General features: G+C 37.9%; 1 protein-coding gene across 1 annotated transcript in view; it reads right to left on the bottom strand.

Annotated features, from left to right (window-relative positions):
- RBMS3 (RNA binding motif, single stranded interacting protein 3) overlaps positions 1-23524 on the bottom strand; it is a gene marked incomplete at its 5' end in the record, with an annotated part of 205768 nt that overhangs the window by 89306 nt on the left and 92938 nt on the right. Inside the window, 3 exons of the mRNA XM_006759645.1 lie at positions 8748-8798; positions 11048-11144; positions 21187-21233. Of these exons, the coding sequence (XP_006759708.1) occupies positions 8748-8798; positions 11048-11144; positions 21187-21233 (195 nt within the window). The remainder of the gene's footprint in view (positions 1-8747; positions 8799-11047; positions 11145-21186; positions 21234-23524) is intronic.

Here is a 23524-nt window from a genome sequence, read left to right as displayed (position 1 = left end):
ATGTTTCAAACTGCAGGCTCAGAGGCCTGCAAGGCAGGCCTCCGTCACTGAAGCAAGCAAGCCTCATGTTAGTTTCAAGCTGCCTGGCTGCCGGCTGCCATCTTGGCTGGCAGTTAATTTGCATATCACCCTGATTAGCCAATGGGAAGGGTGGCGTTTGTACGCTAATTACCATGTTTCTCTTTTATTAGATAGGATAGATGAAAAAATTAGGAAGGCAAAAATAAAGAGGAAGCTATTTTGTGCTCATGAGTTGGAAGAAATTATTATTGTTTAAATAACCATACTACCCAAAGGAATCCACGTATTCAATGTAATCCCTATTAGAATTTCTATGGCACTTTTCACAGAAATAGAACAAGCAATCCTAAAATTTGTATGGAGCCAAAAAAGCCCCTACATAGTCAAAACAATATTGAAAAAGAACATAGTTGGAGTCATATACTTCCTGATTTCAAACTATACTACAAAGCTATAATAATAAAAATAATATGGCACTGGCATAAAAACAGACATACAGATCAATGAAACAGAATAAAGAGCCTAGGAAATAAACACACAACTATATGATCAATTAATTTAAAACAAAGGAGCTACAAATATTCAACAAATAGGGAAACTGGATAATCATATGAAAAGAATGAAACCGAATCTCTATCTTTTCTGGACACAAAAATAAACTCAAAATGAATTAAAGACTTAAACATTAGACCTGCAACTGTAAAACTCTTAGATAAAAACATAAGGAGTAAACTTGACATTGGTCTCGGCAATGATTTTTTTGGATTTGACACCAAAACAAACAAACAAACAAAAAACAACAAAAGCATAATAAACAAATGGGACTACACCGAACTAATAAGCCTCTGCATAGCAAAGGAAACCATCAAAAAAATGAAAAGACAACTTATTAAGTGAGAGAAAATATTTTCAAATTATATATCTTATAAGAGGTTAATATCTAAAGTATATAAAGAAGTCATACCACTCAATAGCAAACAAACAAACAAACAAACAAAACAAAACAAAAAAACGAAACCTGATTTTTAAAATGGTCAGAGAAATTAATTAGGCATTTTTCCAAAGACATAAAAATGGCCAATAGGTACATGAAAAGGTGCTCAACATCATTAATCAGTGGTGTACATGCAAATCAAAACTGCAGTGAGATATCACATCACACCATGAGAATGACTATTATCAAAAAGTGAAGAGATAACAGGTATTGACAAAGGTGTGGAGAAAGAAAACCCTTGTGCAATGTTGGTGGGGATGTAAACTGAGGCAGCCACTATGGAAAATAGTGTGAAGGTTCCTCAAAAAATTAAAAATATAACCACCATATGATCCAGGATCCAACTTCTGGGTTTATATATAAGAAAATAAAGACAGGATTCCAATGATATATATATATATAATGGACCTATTTTTCAGCCAAAAGAAAGAGGAAAATTCTGCCATTTGTGATGACATGGATGGACTTTAAAGACATTATGCTAAGTGAAATAAGTTTGGCAGAGAAAGACAAATACTGCATAGAATCACTTGTATGTGGAAACTAAAATGAATGAATAAATGAATATATAAATACATAAATTCAAACTCATAGAAACAGAGAGTAGAAAAGTGGTTGCCAGGTGTTGGGGCCTGGGAAGGAGAAATAGGGAAAAGTTGGTAAAAGGATACCAATTTTCAGCTATAAGATTAATAAGATCTGAGTCTCTAATGTAAATTATGGTGACTATGGTTGTAAACACTGTATTATTTATTTGAAATCTGCTAACTTAATGGTCTCTCTCTCTCTCTCTCACACACACACACACACAAACGCAGACACAAAATAAGTGAGATGATGGATGTATTAATTACCTACATGGTGGGAATCCTTTCACAATGTATCAAATCACAATGATGTACACTTAAGTATCTGACACTTTTATTTGTCAATTATGCCTCAATAAAGTTAGAAAAATCGTGAGTAAATGCAAAGACATTTTCTCTTAGAAAAATTGAATGCTGTAAATATGTCATATTCTTAAATTTGTCATAAGTTAATATATAAATTCAAAGTGATCCCAATAAAAATTTTAGTGGATTTGTTTTTAACTTCACAAACTACTACTAAAATTATTCTGGAATTTGAAATAGGTAGAAGAATTATTGAGAAACAAAACGTAGCTAGAAGATTACTGAGAAATAAGAAAATAACAATATTGGGACAAGTCATGTCCAAAACATATGGTATTACAATAGGTCAACAGAATAGAATACAGTGAAAAAAATACACAACCAAAGATCTAAAGAGATTTATTCTATGAAAAATTTGGCATAAAATTTTATATCAGTGGAAAAACATAGATGATATATATGGTACAAGTTGTTTATGATAATCCATTATCCATTTGGGGAGGAGAGTTGGATCATACTCTCATCCCATATTACAAATAAACTCCAAGAGAAACACAAATTTAAAATAAAATGTACTATGAACACAATAATAAAACACATGATGATGCATTGTTGTATGTCAATTATACCTCAATTTTTAAAAATTTACTGAAGTCAAAACAGAAAAGCTACAACAATAAAAACCGCCAAACAAACAAAACCATATGGTGTTTTAAATCACTGTAGTTAATAAGGTATTTTGCATGGAGTCCAGATGTTCTAAAGCAGGGACTGGCAAAATACAGCTTAGGAGCCAAATGTGGCCCTCATCTATTTCTGTAAATAAAGTTTTATTGGAACTCAGCCATGCCTATGCATTTATGCATTATCTATGGCTGCTTTCACACTACAGCCACAAAAATGCCTACGTGTGACAGAGAGACCATATGGGTCACAAAACTGAAAATATTTATGGTTTGGCTCCTTACAGAAAAGGGTTCTTGACCTTGTTCTAAAGGGAAAAACTGGTAAATACTAAGTATATTCTAAATATTAAAGTTCTGTATGATGAACACTATAAAATTAAATTCAAAGCAAACTAAGAAAATATATAGATTGTCTATGACAATGTTAACTTATTGATTGTAATAAGATCTTTTTAAAAATAAGAAGAGCTTAATATCGTAGAAGATAAACGAGCAAACTAAAGGAACTTGGAGCTCAGAGAAAAAGAAAAAAAATCGGTCAATAAACATATAAAAAGCAACTCAGGTCTTCTAGGACTCAGGGAAATAAAAATAACTTGTTTTTAATCTTAAAGAGCCTAACCAACATTAACACGATACCATTCACTATTTATCACACTAACCAGGTATTTGAAACTTGAGATTACACAATGCTAATTGAGGTCACAGGGATGCAAACACTCTCACTCATAGTGCAAGCTGACAATAATGTATAACAAATTTAAAGCGCACATACCTTTTATGCTATCAATTCATCCTATATTTTCTCATAAGTGCTCAATATTAATCTTGAGTTTATTGAGCAATTACTAGAAGCAAATTAAATGACTATGACTAAGGAATTGATTAAATACCTTTTGATGCATTTATATAATTGCATAGTATGACATTTTTAAAAAAAATGACATAGGCCTGTGTGTAAATCATGTAATGGCATTCAGGACATTCTATTATGTTGTAATACAATAACAATATATTGATTTTGTATTCTAGTATATCCAGATGTACATACATGCTTTCATATTCATACAAAAACTGAATGGTGACGTACATATTTGTGGCAAAGTTTACTTCTGGAGGGTAGCACTGATGAGTGGAAAGTCTTTTATGCTCTATGCACTTTTGAATGCTGAGCCTTGAACTTCATTGCTTGAAGTATTTTTTTTCTAAAGTCACTTTAGATTATTTTTGAAAACTTATTGCAGAAGATGGAAGCCACATTAAACAACAGCAAAGCCTGCACTATCGTTTTTGTTTGTTTGTTTGTTTGTTTTACAGTAGTTAAGATGTCTAAGAGACTTTCTGTGGAAATGATTTGTTCAAGTTCGCTTTACCCCACCTTAAAAAGAGGTGATCCTCAAAAGAAGCTGCTCCTCCCAAGTTTATTCTCACTCATTTGAGTTATCTTCTGTTATGATGGTACATATGGGTTAGAGTTGCTATTTTCTTTTTGCTAAGTACTTAAAAACACAGCCTGGCCTGGCGATAGGTTTGCCTGGGTAACTACTTAAATAGCAAAAGCATCGACTTAGATAATGACACTATGAGGGTTAGGATTTTTGCTCAGCTCGGGTGTTGGTATAAAAGGAGAAAATCAAAAACCTTGCTTTCTGAACAGAATTCTAAGGATTTAAATACTCTTTTCCAAATTTGGTGATGTGCTTTTACAGAACATACACCTGCCAAATTGGGGGACATACCTCTAAAATTAAGCCTCAGGTCATACCAGTTTGCAGGGGAAAAAAGGACCAAATAAAGTATTCTGGAGCTTCCTTGTTCAGCCTTGTAGAGTTTGTATTTACTCTTTAGCTGTAAACTTATGGTTTATTAAAAATCATTATTTAGCCAAGCAGAGCAACAAATCATGCAATGATTCAATGAGGGCATCCAGCATTTCTTACAATGCTGTAATTAGATAACCGATTTGTAATTGAGTAACAATGAAAGCTGGCCTTTCTCCTCAAGAGGAAGTAATGCTGCCCATGTGAAGAACAGGAGATTTAAGAGTCACGTGACCCTAAATAAAATTTTAAAAAGAAGGAACCATGCTCCTTTTTGGGAACGCTCATCTTTTCTTCTTGTCAGCACAGCTTTAACAAAATATCCGGCGTCTTGCAACACAGGAATTTCAATTGTGAATCCATCTGAGATTCCACTGTGACATGCTGCTATGCAGAGCAGATACTGGGTGCAATCCATCATCTATTAAAATTCTGTCAGCGTGAGAGTAGAGTACAGAACCCTGCTCGGAGAAGCAGGGACAAATAGCTGATGGCGTTGACAAAGTCAGCATTTTTACTTCCTCGCAGCAAAAAGCAAATTCCTAATTTCCTCCAACGGCGCTCTCTCCTCAGTGTCTGCTCAGGTGAATTTCAACAAAGTGCAAACACAAACGCTCTGGCTGACCTAAGTGGGGTCTGACAACTTTCCAAGGGACCTGACCAGAGGCCGGTCACTGACAGAGAACTGGTTTTCTTGCACCAACATCAGTGTGATGGTTGTAATGCAGCCAAGGAGACCTATCCCCCCTTTCACAAATGTAAAAAGCCTCTCCGCATCTTATGTCTAAAAGTAGGGAAAAGTACATTACATGCAACTTAGAAAATTCAACCTCCAAAGAAGGAAACTTAAATGGCAAGCGTCAGTTCTATACTCCGCTTTCTATTCTTCTCTCATCCCTGGACTGCCGGCCCCTCTCTTTCTTTGCATCCGTTTATTTCTCTCTTACAGATGTTGCTACTCCTTTTCGGCCCTGACGAAGACCAGAGGCACCGTGCTCTGCTTTCAAACTGTCCGCAAGCACCAAGAAACCTGGTTAAGATCTCAGAGTCCTTCGAGTCAAGACTAAACAAGAACCTGCCAGGCTTCGGGCTCCAATGAGGAAGTCACATTCCTAGTGATAGCGGGAAAATATGCCTGTAACACTCAGTGCTTATAGATGAGATTTTCTCAAAACGGTGGAAGAGAAAGTGCAAGAGAAGAGAAAGGCTGGAAGTGAATCTGAATTAGGGCAACATATTTGAGAGCTGTTGATACTGATACCTTGAATTTATTGGTTGTTTCCAAGAGGTACTCAATGAGCCTTTTTTTTTTAAAAAAAAAAATCGTCACCTGAGGATATGTATTTTCCATTGATCTTTAGGAAGAGAGAGTGGAAGGGAGGGGAGGAGAGAGAAACATAGATGCAGGGGAGACACATTGATTGGTTGCCTTCTGCACACACCCAACTGGGCTGGGGATCAAACCTGCAACCGAGGTATGTGCTCTTGACTGGGAATTGAACCTGAGACCTTTGGACCAAGGGCTGATGCTCTAACCACTGAGTAATTGTCCAGGGCTCAATGGGCCTTTTTATTTATTTATTGTTTTTTTTATTGATTTCATAGAGAAAGGGAGAGGGAGAGAGAGATAGAAACATCAATGATGAGAGAGAATCATTGATCATCTGTCTCCAGCACACCCCTACTGGGGATCAAGCCTGTAACCAGGGCATGTGCCCTTGACCAGAATCAAACCTGGGACTCTTCAGTCCATAGACCAATGCTCTATCCATTGAGCCAAACCAGCTAGGGCCATGGGCCTTTTTTTAAGTGTCAGATGTTGAATGGTTCAGTAAGTTAATGAAGTCCCAATCTAAGCGATTTGTCTTCTATATAACCACAGAGTGTCTCCACCAAATTCTTAGTAAAGAAAATTAAATACCTAGTATGAATGTAGTAGAAATAGGTGATCATTGTGTATTCTTAATTTTTTTTCTATACTAATACTCATTTTGTTTAATTGGGCTAATCTAAGGCATAATGTGCAGTCTATTCATATAAATAAATAGATTTTTAGATTCAGGTATTTTGTTTCATTGCCTTAGGTTGCTTAAGCACTTTTGTACTTTGGTACCATAGAGTGATTAACGTAACACTCACTTTGATGATGAAGCTAAGACCAGTTGGGCGATTTATACAATTTAGACAACCAGTAAGACTGTTGCTGGGCAAATATTGTGGTATAAACTCTGTGTTTCCATGACACTGTTCAGCCCATTTTTCCATGTTAAAGACAACAAAGTGGTGGGTGGCCCAGCCACTCCCTTTTCTAGGAATTTGCCCCAGCCACAGACACCACATTTTAAACCAAGTGACCTAAGCTCAAACATGATGCACAGTCTGGTCATGGGGAGTGATAAGATATCACTGAGCCATAGCAAGAAAGATCCAAGGGGGCGAATGAACAAACACACACACACACACACACACATACACACACATACACACACATATCCCGATTGGTAGAGTAAGAGGAATAAGAAATAATGCATTCAAAAATGGGGTTGAAGCTGTGCTGGGTTGAGGAGGTGGTAATGAAAAATTTCTAAGGTCCTGAGTGATAGCTGAAATAGACACATACAAACATCTTCTCTTCTCCTCCCAGCTCTAGAGATACTGTAAAGTCTCACATACTTTGACATCTGGCAAAATATTCAGATTTTCTTGCCAGATGTGCATTCCTTTTGGCCACAATGAGATGATAATTAACCTCAGTGTGAGGACTAAGCTAGCATTAGTGCTCTATAGATGAACACACTATTTTTTTTGAAGGTAGTTGTTTCCTTCTCAAAAGTCTACTCTTTAGAACTTGGCAGGACATCTTCTCTTTTCCTGTGTTGGCTCAGACTGTGCTATACATTGGTTTGGCAGCATATATTGAATTCTGCCTCATGACTTGGACAGAAAAGTATATCTTGGATTCATTGTATGTTGGTATGATTTATAGAACTTAGGCCAGATGAACTCAGGAAGCCCTCAAGGTGTGGAAATAAGAGCAAAGAGAAGGATTTGCAAAATATGGTCTAAAGTTCTGCTGTAGTAGGCCACATATATTTTATTCTTTAAATGAAAAACAAACTATCAAAACATTAGGAGCAACATGAAATGTTCCTTATTTGTAAAAAGTGGAGGAAGTTCAAGTATGAAAACCAGGTGCTGTGATCCTTTGAGTCCAGGAAATGGATGCCTGTGCCTCTAGGTTCCTGGTCATTAGTATGTGCTACCTTACTCATATTTAGCTTTTAAAAGACTAAAAATATAGCACTGCTTCTTCTTTGCACAATATATAGATCTAATAATAATAATAAGGATAATGGTAATAATAATGTTTAGCATGTCATACTTAAAAAGTTATTTTCACATGTGCTCTTGATTCTCCCCCACACCCTGCCAAGTACAGTGACAGGTAAGGAAACAAAGGCACACATGTGAGCATACCCAGAAGGGCCCACCAGGGACCGTGTCACCCAGCTCTCAGTCTCAGGCCCCTCCCCTATCTCACACTCCCATGAGTGTATTGCTATCAAAATCTATCTTGTACTTCTATAGAGCTAGAAAACCTGGAATAACTAGACAAAGACAAATGAAATCATTAGCCTTCAGTCTAGGTTCTAATGGAATATGTAATATTTTTCACTTGGGACTGATGTAATATTGTTCCGCAAAATGGAAAATCTAGCAAGTAGAAAATAGAGTTTGAATATTTTTGGAAGATACTTTCCACAAAAGAAGAAGAGAAGGCCTCTAGTTAGTTAATATAAAAATTACCTGGCAACATTGCTATCTATCTATGTATTTCCATCTATTAATAGACAACTAACTTCCTATTTTAAATATATTGCTTTGAGATAACACTTGGCCGTGATCCTGAAACTCACTCCCAAAGCACACCAAACTGCGTTTGAAGAACACAAAGCATAACAGAAGGAGAAGGAGAAGGAAAACAGGCTTTTCTCCAATAATGGATTTACTTGTTTAGAACCCAGAGTTCCTGCATGAAGTATAAATTCCCTATTCATAACAAATAGTAGACATCAAGTTTTGAGATTGACTGTTATTACTGATACTTCCTCCAAGCAAGTTTCTCTATCTCTATCTCTATCTCTATCTCATCTATCTCTATCTGTTGTACATGCTTTTGTAGAATTTCAGGAACAGCTTTTATCTGGAAAATATGGCTGCCTGAAAGAGGTATAAAATATAACAAAAGCTTTACCCCAAAGCTTCTATGCATTACAAAAGCTTGCACTTGGATAATAGAAATATTTAGCCTCAGGTGACTGAGAACACTTACTGTTGGTTGCATAACGTATGGCGGATGAGGCATCCATGAAGTACTCTGGACCTATGCATCAAACAGCATTTATTAGCACAAAGCAATCACAGAGAGAACTTGGTTCTTGCGTTCAGTGGAATCACACTAGATCATAAAAAAGTGGAGTCCATCTGATTTTACAGCTAATTAGTGCTCAAAACTAAGGATAGAAAGCACATTTTGGGCCTGATTCATTTGGTCCCTGAAACATGATAAAATGTAAAGCAAATTCCTGCTTCACTGAAGCTGGCTGCAGGGCCCACATGGACCAGGCTAGGATCTGGAGCATATTTTGAGGATGGTGTTAGAGACTAAAGTATCAGGAAGCCTCAGGGACCTCCTATTTAGAGGTCAACTCCCAGGGATACCCAGGCAAATACTAAGGAAGCAAGTGTTTATGCTAAGACTTCCTTTTTTTCTGTCATCTGTTTGAACTTCAAATTCTTCAGTGATTCTCATCTTGGAAATAAGTCCAAGCGATAAAAGTTGGGGTAAGAGTTAAATAGGTCAACCAAAAATTGGGGAAAATGCTCTGGAATCAACCCAAGTTAAGCGAGTTTGTAATATTGTTTCTTTCATAGTAACTGGTATGTAAATAAAAATGAGTATTTGAGCCAACTGTTCTGAAATGGGCCTTGTCAGCCAAATGCGAATGTCAACTTGAAGAGCTGTTTGTCACATAAAGAACCTTAAAGATTTTGTTTTCAGTATACTCACACAAGCAAAATTGCCAATGCCATTTAGATTAAAAAAAAAAAAAAGGAAGAAGTGTTGAAAGGCAAGAATCAACAACATAGGAAATTGCTCTAATTCCTTTTATGAGAAAAGAGAGCTGGGGTTAAATTCCACTTAGGAGCCCTCCCAAGTAAAGTCACTTTTCTGTGGATGTTTTATTCATGTCACCAAAGTGCTCCGCACTGGGGCTCAATGGGTGGTCTTGGCTGAAACAGAGGCCAAGATTGGGGGGGGTGGGAGGTTACACATTACAACCAGGCAGGCCTGCATGAGGAACGAAAGGGGAACAGCACCTGCACAGAGCCTCGGGGGTCCCAGGGAAAGGCCATTAGGAAGTCAGCCATTCAGAGACCCTCAGATGCAATTCACACGAAAGTCTATTCTGTTCGCCCACCAACATGTATGAAGAATCTAAGTGCAGGAAATGAATGAACATGAACTGCGTCAGGGGGGATCCGCTAAGGAAATATGTGCATAGTCTCAAGTTTGATGCTCTGACAACTGGGGCATCCCGAGATGAAGTATGTAGTGGCTGAATAAGGTGACGCTTAACTGAATTAGTAGCAGTCAGCAGCATTGGAGTTACCCATTGTAAAACCCCCACCCCCACCCCCACCATCTGCACAAGACAGAGAAACACATGGCGTGCATGCTCTTGTACTCTCTCTCTTTCTCGCTCTTTTCTCTTTCTCCAGAGTTTTAAAAAATGACATTAGAGGCTCTATGTTACATGGATAGCGATTTCTTTTTAGAATTAAGAAGAATTGTCTGAGGAACAATATGAGGGAAAGGGAAGCAGGGAGTGATATCACATAGTTGATAAGTCAAAAGAAATAAGACAAGAAGTCGTTTTTAAGGGAGAAGTGTGACTGCTGCAATCCACCTGTGTACATAGAGTTAACTGGCTACAACATCTGGTTTAGGACACACACCGATTCTCGGATTTTCTTGTGTTTCAACATGTGGAACCCCTGAGGTCTCCTTGGGCTCTTTAGGAACTGAGAACAAAGCCAGAACAGACAGGAGGAATCACTCTTTACCACTTTGATAATCTTTTCTTATTTCCCGGGGAAACTGATTGAACATCAGTCCATGTAGTTTTACATGGATACACAGGACAACTGTGACAAAATGAGATGACAATGGTAAAACATGCCGGAGGGAGGGCAGGGAATGCGAGAAATGTGCTTTCAGAAAAGACACACTAGGAAGCGTGACAACCAAAATAACAGACAGCAAACAAAATCATTTCTCAGTGGTAAGAAAGACAGCGGTCCTAACGTTGTCTGGGAAGTAGCATAATCACGAAAAACTCAGCAGGTGTTCTCTCAGAAGAATGAAAAGCACGGTGGATTTTACTACTCAGTGAAATAGATGCGAACAAGCCCTGGAAAGTGTAGACTAATTGGTGACTTGAGCATTACCACATCAGGACGTGAGTCAAGTGTGCGAGGGCGATTTTTAAAAGTTCTACTGTGTCTTGGCCTCTACGGCGATTATCACTGGCAAGAGACCTCTCCTGAGGGGCGGGGAATCGGACATACCTGGTATGTGGAGACAGGGGAAGCAGCAATGAATGGCGTGATAGATGTCTGTGGAATCATGCGGTTGGTTGCAATACTGTACGGTGAAGAATAAAATCTGCAAACAGAAAACAACAACAAAAGAAGAAGGTTCATACAGCTGCCGAATGCCTGGCCGCTCAGCAAATGCTACCAAGCACTTCTGGGGAAGACAGAGTTCCACCCTCACGTTCGCCCACCAACTCTGAACAGGAGTATCCAGGAGGTTTGTTGGATTGGATTCCACTAAGAGAAATAAGTCGTTCTGAACAGACATGACAACTTGGAGTCATCTCATAAATATGGCCACACAAAATCTCTTATGCCAGGTGAGTGAGTGTAACTGTGCTTTAACCAACTGGGAGAGAAAAGCAACAGGCCCTGTTTTGTTTCGGAAAGGCGATGCCATTTTAAAGCTCTTTGGAAAGAAAGGCAAAATGATAGTACCAAGCTTTCTAAAGGAGGCCGGTGTTACGTAAGCACAAATTGCATCTATATCTTTTCATTGAAGAAACAGAATCAGCTCCAGGAGTTCTGGCTAACTTGTGGGAGGTATGCGACCATACCCTCATGCAAAATCTAAGCTAAATACTTTCTCTGTGAAAAGGGAAGTGGACAATTTGTGTCTAGGTAGAGATGCAGTCATGGTGTTGGTGGCGATTCTGGATGTATGTGATATACTCCTGTAGACTCTGTAAAAAGCATTAAGTTTTCTAGTCCTTCATGCCCCTTCAGTGAACAATTGTAGAATGATACTGAGCAGATCAGGACTTCACAAATCTGAGGAAGCTTAGGGATCTACTGAAGAATAGATTCGAGATACTGAGATCAGTGACATATCCATCTTCGCTCTGTGGTTGCCTTGGAGTCCACAAGGTACCCAAAGCTCAAATTCCTCAGCCAGATTTAAAATCATGTTTCCTCCTTCATGTCTCCCTGGTAAGTGAAATGCTGGAGTGGCCAGACTACGAACAGACAAAACCACGATGGAGTTGCCTATGATGTAGTATTTCACTGATGGGAAGATTTATTGGGAAAATGTGTATCAGGGAGAATGAAATCATTATTTTACTTTGCCATACTGTTAGTAAAAGTCAACTACTTTTAATTTAAAAAAAACAACAACAACAAAGTATGACTGAGGTTGGACTTTTGGGGACAAAAGCTTCATCACACCTCAGGAGTCCCCAATATTTTAAAAGAGAAAATCTCATGGGTTACCTTCCTAAGGATGCATTCCACAAGACCTCACATTGAATATAGGAAGGCTAGACTTCAAGGTTGCCATTTAAGGAGTAAATTCTTTAGCTTCTATTCTATAAGTCTCCAAGCAAGTATTATGGAACTATAGTGTCAAATTTATTTTACTAGCTCTCAAGGAGGATTATAACATCATATTATTTTGGTTAAGATATAGCTAAAAATTATTCCTTACACATTTAATCCTTTCTATTCATACCCACCAGACCTCTGAATTTATAGTTGTGCAGTTTGAAAAAAAATCTATTGACTACATACCTATTAGAATGGGAAATTTATAAGAAAATGACAATACTAATGCTAGTAGGAAATGAGAGAAAGTACAACTCTCGCTCATTGCTGGTGGAAATGCAGAATGGTACAGCCATTGTGAAAAACAGGTTGGAAGTTTCTTATAAAGTTAAACATGCACATCACATATAACCCAACAACCCCACTGGTAGATATTAACTAAAGATAAATGAAAACATATGTCTGCACAAAATCCTTAATGCAAATGTTTATAGCAGGTTTATTGATACTCCCCAAAGGCTGGAAACAAGCCAAATATCCTTTAACTGAGTCAATAAACAAACTGGTACATCTGCATGTTGGACAGCTATTCAGCAATAAAAAGGAAAGAACTACTGATTCATTTAATATGATGAATCTTGAGTGGATTATGCTAAAGAAGTCAGACTCAAAAGGCTCTATATTTTATAGTTCCATTTTTATCACAATATAGAAAATGAATAACTATAAAGGCAGAAAAGAGATCAGTGGATGCCAAAGGCTGGGGTTGGGGGAAAGGGTTGACTACAGTAACACAGGAGGGAGTTTGGGGAAGTGATGTAATTCTTCTATATCTTGATTGTTTGGTGCTTGAATGACTATGTGTTTGCCAGAACTCATAGAATTGTACACTATAAAGAATGAATATATATTCTATGTAAATTATACCTCATAAACCTGATGTTTAAAAGAAGTCAATTACTACGTAAGAAAACATCCATACTTCCATGTTTAAAAAAATTTATTGAGCATATACTATGTGTACCAAAGATGGGGAAGACTCTAAAACATTCCTTGGATTTTCTCTATTTAGCCATTGAAATCGAATCTTATCTGTACATGAATCATTCTAAAACCCTCCAATAGCTTTCCATTGCAATGAGAATAAAAGTTGAATTCTTAGTACTGGATAGCAAAATGAGTCTACTGCCCTCTCTAATATTTTCTCTTACTCCTCTCCCCCTAGCCAATTAGGATCCAACTGTACAAACCTTTTGTCCCATGGTCCTGTCATTCTCACTCCCATCTTGGATCACTGACCTTACAATTCTCGCTACCTAGAATGTTCACTTCCCTAAATCTCCCCAAGGTTACCTCTTACTCATTACTAATATCACTCAACTTTCACTTCTTCAGAGAGGCCTGTGGCTAACGTAGTAGCCACCATCTCTGTCCCCATTGTTCTCTATTCCTTTCCTCTAACAATTTTTCTTTCATTGCTCTTATCACTATCTGAACTAGTAATTTTTAAAAAAATAGATATATCTTATGGGCTGAATGTGTGTCCCTCCAAAATTCATATTGACATCCTAACTCCTAGTGCAGTTATACAGTATTTGGAGATGAAGCCTCTAAAGAAGCAATTAAGGTTAAAATGAGCTCAAGAGAGTGGGGTCCTGATCTGAAAGGATTAGTGTCCTTATAAGAAAAGACACTACCGAGTTATCTCTCTCCCTTTCTCTCTCTCTCTCTCTCTCTCTCTCTCTCTCTCTCTCTCTCTCTCCTCTATTTCTCTTTCTCTCTCCACACCTATACATGGAGGAAATGACACGTGAAGGCACAGTGAGAAGGCATCCATCTACAAGCCAGGAAGTAGAGTCCTCATCAGAAATGGAATCTGCCAGACCTTGATCTTGGACTTCTAGCCTCCAGAACTGTGAGAAAATAAATTTCTGTTGTTTTGAGCCATCTAATCATAGTATTTTGTTATGGAAGCCAAGCTGATTTATACAATGCATGCACTGACTATTTCCCCCTCTAGTCTGACAGCTTTAAGAACGTTGAGGACACATTGACTCTTGTCTAGAACAGGGACTGAGACATAGTAGATACATCACTATAGGTTAAATGAACCAATGGACACAGGGCAGCTTGGGAACTAAGTAATGATTACAGGACAGCATGACCAGTGCCAAGATGGTGGGAGAATAGAAGATGTTTACATTTAAAAATCTTCTTTAGCGCTTATCTTTGACAAGTCTTACTTATAAGGCATTGAACAGAACAATGTATTTCGGGCTCATAATGACATGAGAGGCACTCATGACCACTCCACACACAGTCCTTCCCATTCCCCACACGCTGATTAACTTCCATTAAAAACCCAGTTTCAGCCTCTTACACCAACGGAGCGCACTGCGCATCGCATTTTAGTGTGGCTGGTTTATTTTGTAAAATGTACCAAATGGAGTATTAAAAAGGAAAGCAATAAGGATTGGATTGATAGGCAGAGTTTACAGAAAATTCTACAGGGAAAACAGAGGGCAGACACATAAAGAAACTAGCCAAGGAAACCTGATACTAACAAAGGAAACCCTTGGGGGTAAATTGAATGCATTTTTATTCTATCTGCTCTAATCCTAGCCATCCAACAAGAATGGTATTAGATACTTCCTAACAAGTTCCAATACTGCTCCTAAAGTCAGAGAGTATATCTTCCCCCAAAAATATCCTGGGAAGAACGGACCAGCACGCTGTCTTGATCCCCTAATTCTGGTACTCTGCTAGAAGCTCTTCCCAAGTCCAAACATAAACCAGATGAATTTACAGGAAACCCTTGCTTACACCCTGACAAGAGAGGCTGCGACTGCATCTAAGGCTCAGAGATACAGATCACTCTTCTTTCTCAGTCCCTGTCATGTATCTGTCATGATTTAAAATGACTTTCATATAACCAGCATATTTAAAAAAAAAAAACCCAAATAAAACTTCAAGCATAGTGTTCTGTTCCCGGGGAATAGGAAAGAGAAACTCAGCAGAACCTGTTAGCCATAATAACAAAACAGAGGTAATTCTAACCATGTGACTTTATGCCATTTGTATCTGCTATATATGCATTCTGCTTTGCAAAGGCTAGAAGAGAATATTGGGAATGAATTCTTTAACAAACTATTTTCCTGGGAAAAGTTGACTCTCTTACGAGATATTTCTTGGCTAAAATTCACATAACATTTTGTGTGTGACAAGCATTCCTTTCATACTGTGCCCAGTGGTTCTAATTTGGAAGTGGCTTTGCTCCCCAGGGGACACTTGGCAGGATCTAGAGACATTTTTGGTTGTCACAACTAGGTTGGGAGGGGGTGGCTGCTACCAGCGCCTAATATGTAGAGGTCTGCAGTGCTGCTAAACATCCTACAAGGCACAGGCCAGCTCCCACACTACCACTTATCTGATCACAATGTCAATAGTGCTGAGGCAGAGAAGCCCTGCCTTAGGAATATGAACGAGTTACTTCCAGAGAAGTTTCACATGAACAAAATACCAAATGCCAAAGTGGCTCAGACAGCGGTTCTCAACCTGTGGGTCGCGACCCCATTGGCAGTCGAACGGCCCTTTCACAGAGGTCGCCTAAGACCATCCTCCATATCAGATATTTACATTACGATTCATAACAGTAGCAACATTACAGTTATGAAGTAGCAAGGAAAATAATTTTATGGTTGGGTCACAACATGAGGGACTGTATTTAAAGGGCCAGAAGGTTGAGAACCACTGGGCTAAAATAAGGTAACTAAGTATGGTCTGTCTATGGAACTCTAAGCTGGGGCATTCAAAAATGTAATATTTTAAAGGAATGCAAAGAGTTACTTGGTTCTTTGGCATTTAAAGCAAGGGGCCTCTACATGTCCAGAAAATGCAAGTCTACGTCTCTAACAGGACATTATCCTGCCTGTAGAAAAGTCATCTTCAGGGGATTTGGCAGTCAGTAGGAATATGGGGAAATCTTAGTGCGCTGACAATAAAAGTAACATGAATATATCAATAACTCTAGGGTAGAATGTGTTTTACAGTAGAAAATCACACCAAATCCTATTTGCACACTGAAATAAACATCACTGGCTTGTCTTTTCTGTCTACAGGCAACACTGTGAGTCAGAACCGTGAATACTGTCCTCAGGGTAACACTGTAGCATAAGATTAATAAGTTATTGGTCATTTTTATTGTAATGCCAATGTTCCCTTCACATTCCATTTCTGTGCTAGTGTAATAAGATAAGGTTTCTGCATCACTTACTATCAAATGCCCATATAAAATAGCCGGCAAACCAATGCTATAGGACACATCCTTTTCCATATCTCTCCCAAGAATGCATATTATTCAAATAAGATGATCCAAGAGCCTTCTACACAGCGTCCTGTGCCCCGATAAAAAGGCGCAGGAAAGATGAGGTTTTGAATAGAGGGATGGGTAATTCACCTCCCACATTCATATTTGAAAGTGATGGAATTTGATACTGGACTGTTAAAAAAGCAAGAGGGCAACAGTAATAACAAATTATGGAGTTATACTGAATAGATTTTAAAAAGCATGGACCATTTTTTTTATTTTCATAAGTTCACCTCTGAAAAAAATACTACGGTTTTTACTTTTCCATTGTGACCCAGACACTTCATTATAACCGTCAAAGCCTTAAATAGAAGAGACATTGAACTAACTTTTTTAAAGTAATGTTTTGGATAGATTCAAGCAGATGACAAAATGACATTTTCTATTGCCCGAATGCAAACAGCACAGATTCACCGTGGTCAACATTTACAAATGTATGTTTTTCATTGGCTAAAAACCAAGCTAAATGTGGGAGTATTTATTTGAGCTTCATATTGCTTATGAATGTGGGGGGTATAAAATTCAGAACATTTAACAGTTTGTGTAGCTACTAGTGAGAACCCAGGCACGCATTTGCTTATGATACTCAGAAAACACTGTGGCTGAGTATACAGCTACGGGACACCATGGAATCATCAAATACATACTCTAGCTATGACACGGGGCATCTACAAGAGAAAAAGACAGTGCCATGTCTCATGAAGAAGCTTTCTAATCCCTTGTTAGAAAGCCTATTCTCTGTGGTTTATGGCCTTAATTCTTTTTCTTTTTGAAAAGAACACAAAAACATAAACGGTGAAAATTAAGTTCCTATCACTCCTATTTCCACTGGCTTTCCCCTGAGAACTGCTCTCACCATTTCTTGTGTACCCTTTCAGAAATATTTTATAGATATAAAAATTAATCTATATCTAAATCTCATACTACTCCATGATTCTATCACAATTCCTTTCCATTATATCTTATACTAGAATTGTCTACACGTCCATTGTCCTTGCTATGATGCAAAAATTTTATTTTTTTCAAACATATATCATCAAAATGATTTTAAATAGAGCAATGATTTTAAATAGATAGATACTCTAAAGAAAAAGAGTTTGTTGAACTCAACTGAGTCAGCATGAAGAAGTGTTTAGTAATATTAACTGAGTAAGAATGAGTTGCAACTGTATCATTGGATATCATTTGTTCTATGTAAAATGGGACCAGTTTTCATTCCTACAGTAATAAATATTTCTCTCTCTGTTCGGTTACTGTTCTCTGAGGAAGGTTTAACTGCTAGATGGAATGCAGCAAAATGAATAGGGAATAAAACACTTTATTCTGGATTCATGCTAGATTCCTCAATAGACTAACTTATCTAAATCAGATTTTATACCTCCAAAAGGCATGCACTAATGTTTACTCAAGGGACAGTACATTAATAATATATTTGTGGTTATTTTGATATCTTACATGCATAGAAATGCTTATTCTACTAGTTTCTTTTTTTGCGCATTTTATAAATAGATAATAAAACCAAAGATGAGCAAAACATTTTTAAAATCATCTATATGAAGTATGAAATGAATAATATTAATTAGCTACTATCTTCTCTTTCTTTTCAATTTTACTATATAACATGATTATCTTCTTGCCACAATGGATAGTCTAAGGCTTCCAAAACTTTATTCTTAATCTAGGATATGAAAAGTCATGGGCAGTTTGGATGTTTTGAGTGAAACTAGAGGTTGTATTTAAGAAGAAACAGATTAAGGCATTACATGGGGACACAGTGGGTTGGTGTTAGGAAGGGAAATGGTTCTAATGCCAACTTGCTGGAGCCAAACAGATGTCATCAGTTACATTTCTATTTCTGACTTGGCATGCACAATGCTAGGTTAAACAGTCTATAAAGATGAATAAGACACGGGACCTGCCTTCATTAATAGTCCCGTAGGGAAATAAATGCCAGGGTCAATGTCTGCATGATAAAAAGACTCAAATCTATCATGGGAACATCAAAAATACTGCAATTACACTAATGATTACATTATACCATTCACGGTGCCTTTAGTCCTTACCAAGTCTAAGGAAAAGGTACTGTTACCATTGTCTCCTCCTTCACAGAGGAGGAAGACAAACAACTCGCCCACTTCTGGTGAATGACAGCCTTTGGATGCGTATTTGGGCAGGCTGGTTCTGGAGTCTGCACTCTTAACCACTGCTTATACTGCTTCTCTTATGACTAATTGTGTAACCAGCTCTGATGTTGTTCTTTAAATGAGAGCTGTATACACAGAAAGAAAGAAAAAAGGAAAAGGAGGGAGGGAGTGAAGAAGAAAGGGAGGGAGAGAGGGAGAGAGAGAAGGAGAGGAGGAGGGAGAGGAGGAATGAGAGGAGGAGGGAGAGGAGGAGGGAGAGAGGGGAGAGAGGTAGAGAGAGAGAGAGAGAGAGAGAGATTGAGATTACCATGCCTGAGACCCATGCAGACAGAATTCCATGAACAACAAGACACAGGGAAGTAAAAATTGTGTGAGATATTCTGAGCATCACAGAAGGTCCAGTTCAGTTTCAGAACCAAACCATGTAGTTCTTTTCGTGCCATTCTTGGAAGCTCTAATTTTGTTCTGCAGATAGTAAAGTCCACCAAATACTTCAAATGAGATTACCATGCCTGAGACCCATGCAGACAGAATTCCATGAACAACAAGACACAGGGAAGTAAAAATTGTGTGAGATATTCTGAGCATCACAGAAGGTCCAGTTCAGTTTCAGAACCAAACCATGTAGTTCTTTTCGTGCCATTCTTGGAAGCTCTAATTTTGTTCTGCAGATAGTAAAGTCCACCAAATACTTCAAATCTGGCAGGTAGATGATTCCTAAGATCATATTTTGCTTTTAAACAATTATTGAAAAAACAATGGGAAATGGTTTGGAGGAGAGTTATAGTAGAGGCAGGTAAAAGTTTAGCATAGGTAGAGAATGGTGAATGAATGAACTCAACAAGTAGCAGGCGGACGGGCTGAGTGTTGAAGCTATAGTTCAAAGATATATCGAATAAAACTTAATGACCAATTTGATCATGAAGAATGTTGGAGAAGAGAAAAAAACAGAGAACTGGAGTTAACAGTCTAAATTATTTTAGAGTGAATTAAAAAAGAAACAATTTGATACTTATTTTTCATTTGCATTAGTTTGGTTTATATTACGAAGAGTTGATAAGGGTAATGACCTATTTGGGACATATAAAGATATCCAGTAGCTATACCTAATAAGCTGTTAGAAACACAGGTTATAAAGCTGTGCATCTGGTTATGAACTTGAAGACTAGACCTGGGAGTCTTCAGTTCCTAAGAGCGAGAGCAGTGGATGAGATCACCAGAGAGAAGACAAGGAAAAAAGACTAAGCTCTGAGAAAGATGAGCAAAAGCGGGCAGAAGAGGTGTAATAAGAAGATACTGAATGATCAGTAAGAGTGGGGAACAAAGAGGATCAGCAAAGGAAGGAGTTGTGGGATCCAAATGAAAAATTTCAGGAAGGTATAAATGGGTTAAAAATATGCCAAATGAGGCAAGATTTCAAATAGAAGGCTCAAAAAGTTACAGTTGCAAATGGAAAATTCAGAGATCACTGAGGGCATCAGCAAGGGCAACTCCAGTAAAGTTTGAGACCAGACTTCATACTTTAATGGGATTAATTAGAGAAAAAGACAGCATGTATAGAAGACTGAAATTGTAGACCTGTGAAAAGAAGGGAGAGATGTGAGTATATCTGTAGGCTGAAAGGAATGGTCAGTGTACATTGTACAGGAAGGTATTGAAGGTGGGGAGGGATTGATGGGCATACGTTCTGTATCAGAAGAGAGTAGATGAAATCAATGGGTATCCTCAACATCTTAAATAAAATTGGTTTCATGAGGGAAATATTCATTGTTGTAAGTATCTAATTAGCGGCAAGAAGAGAGTGAACCTTTTTGCAACTGTTGAAATAGTTCAAAGAATCCAACACTGAACTGTTAATAGAAGACACAGATAAAGACACATCGCATAGCAGTGATGTAAGATAAAGAGATATATCTCAGTCTATGGCAACAGGGCACAGAGGTGGTGACCTGCAGGAGAAGGGAGAAATGTTCTCTGTCCACCAGGCAGTCCTCACTGCTTCAAACATGGCACCGCCCAGAATTCACCTTTGGCTGCTCAGACTGGGAGCTGACTTCTCTCTTTCCCCTTCTGGTTTATAATAAATAAGGATCGTTCCAGAGAGAACATAGAGAGTTTAATATGGGCAGAGGTACTGGGAGACTGGGTGACAAGGGAGAGGCTCTGAAGTCAGAGTCACTCATGGGCACAGAAAAAAAAATACATGGTGAGAAATGTTTGGTTTACCATTTTGGTTTAGAGATTTAAAACAAAAGACAGATTTGAACATTTTTCTTCAGTACTGATTTCAGAGCTCAGAGACATCTTAGCAATGAGTAGAGAAAATGTGGGCTACTTACCCATTTTGTATGGCAGCTGTGGGGTCATAGGTCAGAGCCATGCCAGCCTGCATAGAAGAGGGAGAGGAGAGAAAACAGATCTTAACATTTTTATTGTGGTGGCCCAAACTTTCACTGCACACAAAGACTTTTATCTTTCCTTTCCTTGATTTAAGTTTATTTTCTCCTACATATTTCTCCATTGACAAGACAAGCATTTTTACTATCCACACACCAGAATCCACCAGTGAGTCGGGGAGTTTATATTATACATCCAGACAAACCAAGGCACAATGCAGCTTGGAGGACTTCCATTTCTACTTCATAAACCATCAATTTCTCACTATTGACAAAACCACCTATTGTATATACATCTCATGGCACAAGAAAAAAAAAAGTAAAGCTGAATCCTGCGGTCAAAACAAAAATAAAAGCTCCTTAGCATGCATTGGACCTTTTAGAAGAAAATATTAAGAAATATTTATTTTAAAATAGATCGCATGCCTCAGGGGTATGTAGGTAATGAGTCAGGGAGTGCTTGTCCAACACATTGCTAGTACCTGTCCTACTAAGAGTGGTAGAAAAGGAAGGTCATTTACACTTGATGGAAATTCTTGGCTTGCTGGCTAATAAGGAAGTGGTTTTATTTTGTTTCTAAGAAGAAAATTACCTCTGAAAAACTACATTTTGGTAACTGGCAATATTTTGAGAAAAGAATAGAAACTTACATGATTGCTGATGCACAGCTTACCTCATCCCTTCCTACACATCATCACACTTGATCCTCACAAAACCCTATGAAATAGGCAGGAGAATATTTTCTCTATTTTATTATATTTGAAAACCCTGAAGCTTGGAGAGATCAAATGACTTGCTCAAGGTCACATGTTTGGCGGCAGAACCAGATTCCAACCAAAGCCTTCAGATGTGGGCTCTGCTGTAACCTTGAGCTAGGAATTGAATGAGAGCTGAGGATCACCTCTAAAGATGTGGGGGGACTTTCTCTGTGGTCCTATGGGCAGACCACCCTTAGTTTTCCAGGATTGCCAACCTGGTTATCACTTAGTGTAAGCAGAAAGAGAATGGAATTTAAAACTGATTAGGTTGTCTTTAGAGTGTATTGTTTTTTTCCTCTTTTGAAATTTAAAAGTGAATTAGACCAATGTCAATTCCCTGGCTTTGTTAGTTTCCTTTAATTATGAAAGATGTAACCATTGGGTGAAATGAGGTGAGGGGTATACAAAACCTCCCTTTTCATTTCTTTTGTAATTTCTGTGAATCTATAACTATTTCAAAATTAAAAGTAAGACAAAAAATGCAAATGATCGTTGAGGACTTTTTTTAGAGAATAAGAAAAATCATTAAAACTTTAAAGAAAAGAAAAAAGAGCTTTTGTTTTTGAGTTTCTTCCAGCTGGATGAAGGTGGTCTTCCTGTTAGGTTTGCTGAATTCCTCAGATTTAGCACATAAGTGAAACATAAAACCTCTGGCTTTCTAGGGTAGGACCTGAAGTCCAGTATGACATGCTACAGTCAAGCTTAGATTATATGCATTATTTTTCCTAAATAATAAGTTTTAAATTATTACTAAGATTGGTATGAGGAACAAACCTGTAGAGCCAAATATGAATGGGATTAGCATACAGCGAGCATGCATAAATTCAAATGGAGATTGCAAACCACATTGAATGACTCAGGAGTTAATAGAGGAGCACTGAGAACACGTGTTTAATGATAACTGTATCTTACGTTAAAGAAATAGACAATCGATAATATGACAAGTAGAGGGGAATGGGAAATGAGATAAGAATAAAAGAGCAGAAACAAAGGCAAATTTTTATTTATTTATTTATTTATGCCTCTGGTGCAAAACACAGAGAGATCCAAAGTCTACATTCTTTCCAGGGATGGGGCCTCTGCCTTGTGACCGGAAAGAGGAAGGTCCTCGCTTAAGGACTTCCCAGAATAGAGAGGTCTAGGTGAGCTGAAACTCCCTGGTCCCAGATGCTATTGAGGATAGTTTAAAAGCAGTCCATTTGGGGATACTTCTCTCTTAAAAGCACTAAGCTTCTTTCCCCTAACTTACCCAAGATGCCACACCATGTGCAGAATGACAAAAATAGACTTCATACTCAATAGAGATATTGTCAGTTCACGAGAGATTAAGAGTGATCAGGAGAGCTTCAGTCTCCTAACCACCCCAAATGGTTAAAATCCTAGCGGACTTATCAGAAGCCTTTCCTAGTCAACCCTACATTTACTTCTTTTCCTTGTACTTATTTCCCAGTAGTGCTCAAATCCAATGCTATCTAGCCTTTCTTGAATTACAAATTTTCTTGAACATTGTCTTCTTATGCTTT

This window comes from Myotis davidii, unplaced genomic scaffold, assembly GCF_000327345.1.
Source record: "Myotis davidii unplaced genomic scaffold, ASM32734v1 scaffold395, whole genome shotgun sequence".
NCBI lineage: Eukaryota > Metazoa > Chordata > Mammalia > Chiroptera > Vespertilionidae > Myotis > Myotis davidii.
This window is presented reverse-complemented; position numbering and strand designations above follow the sequence as displayed.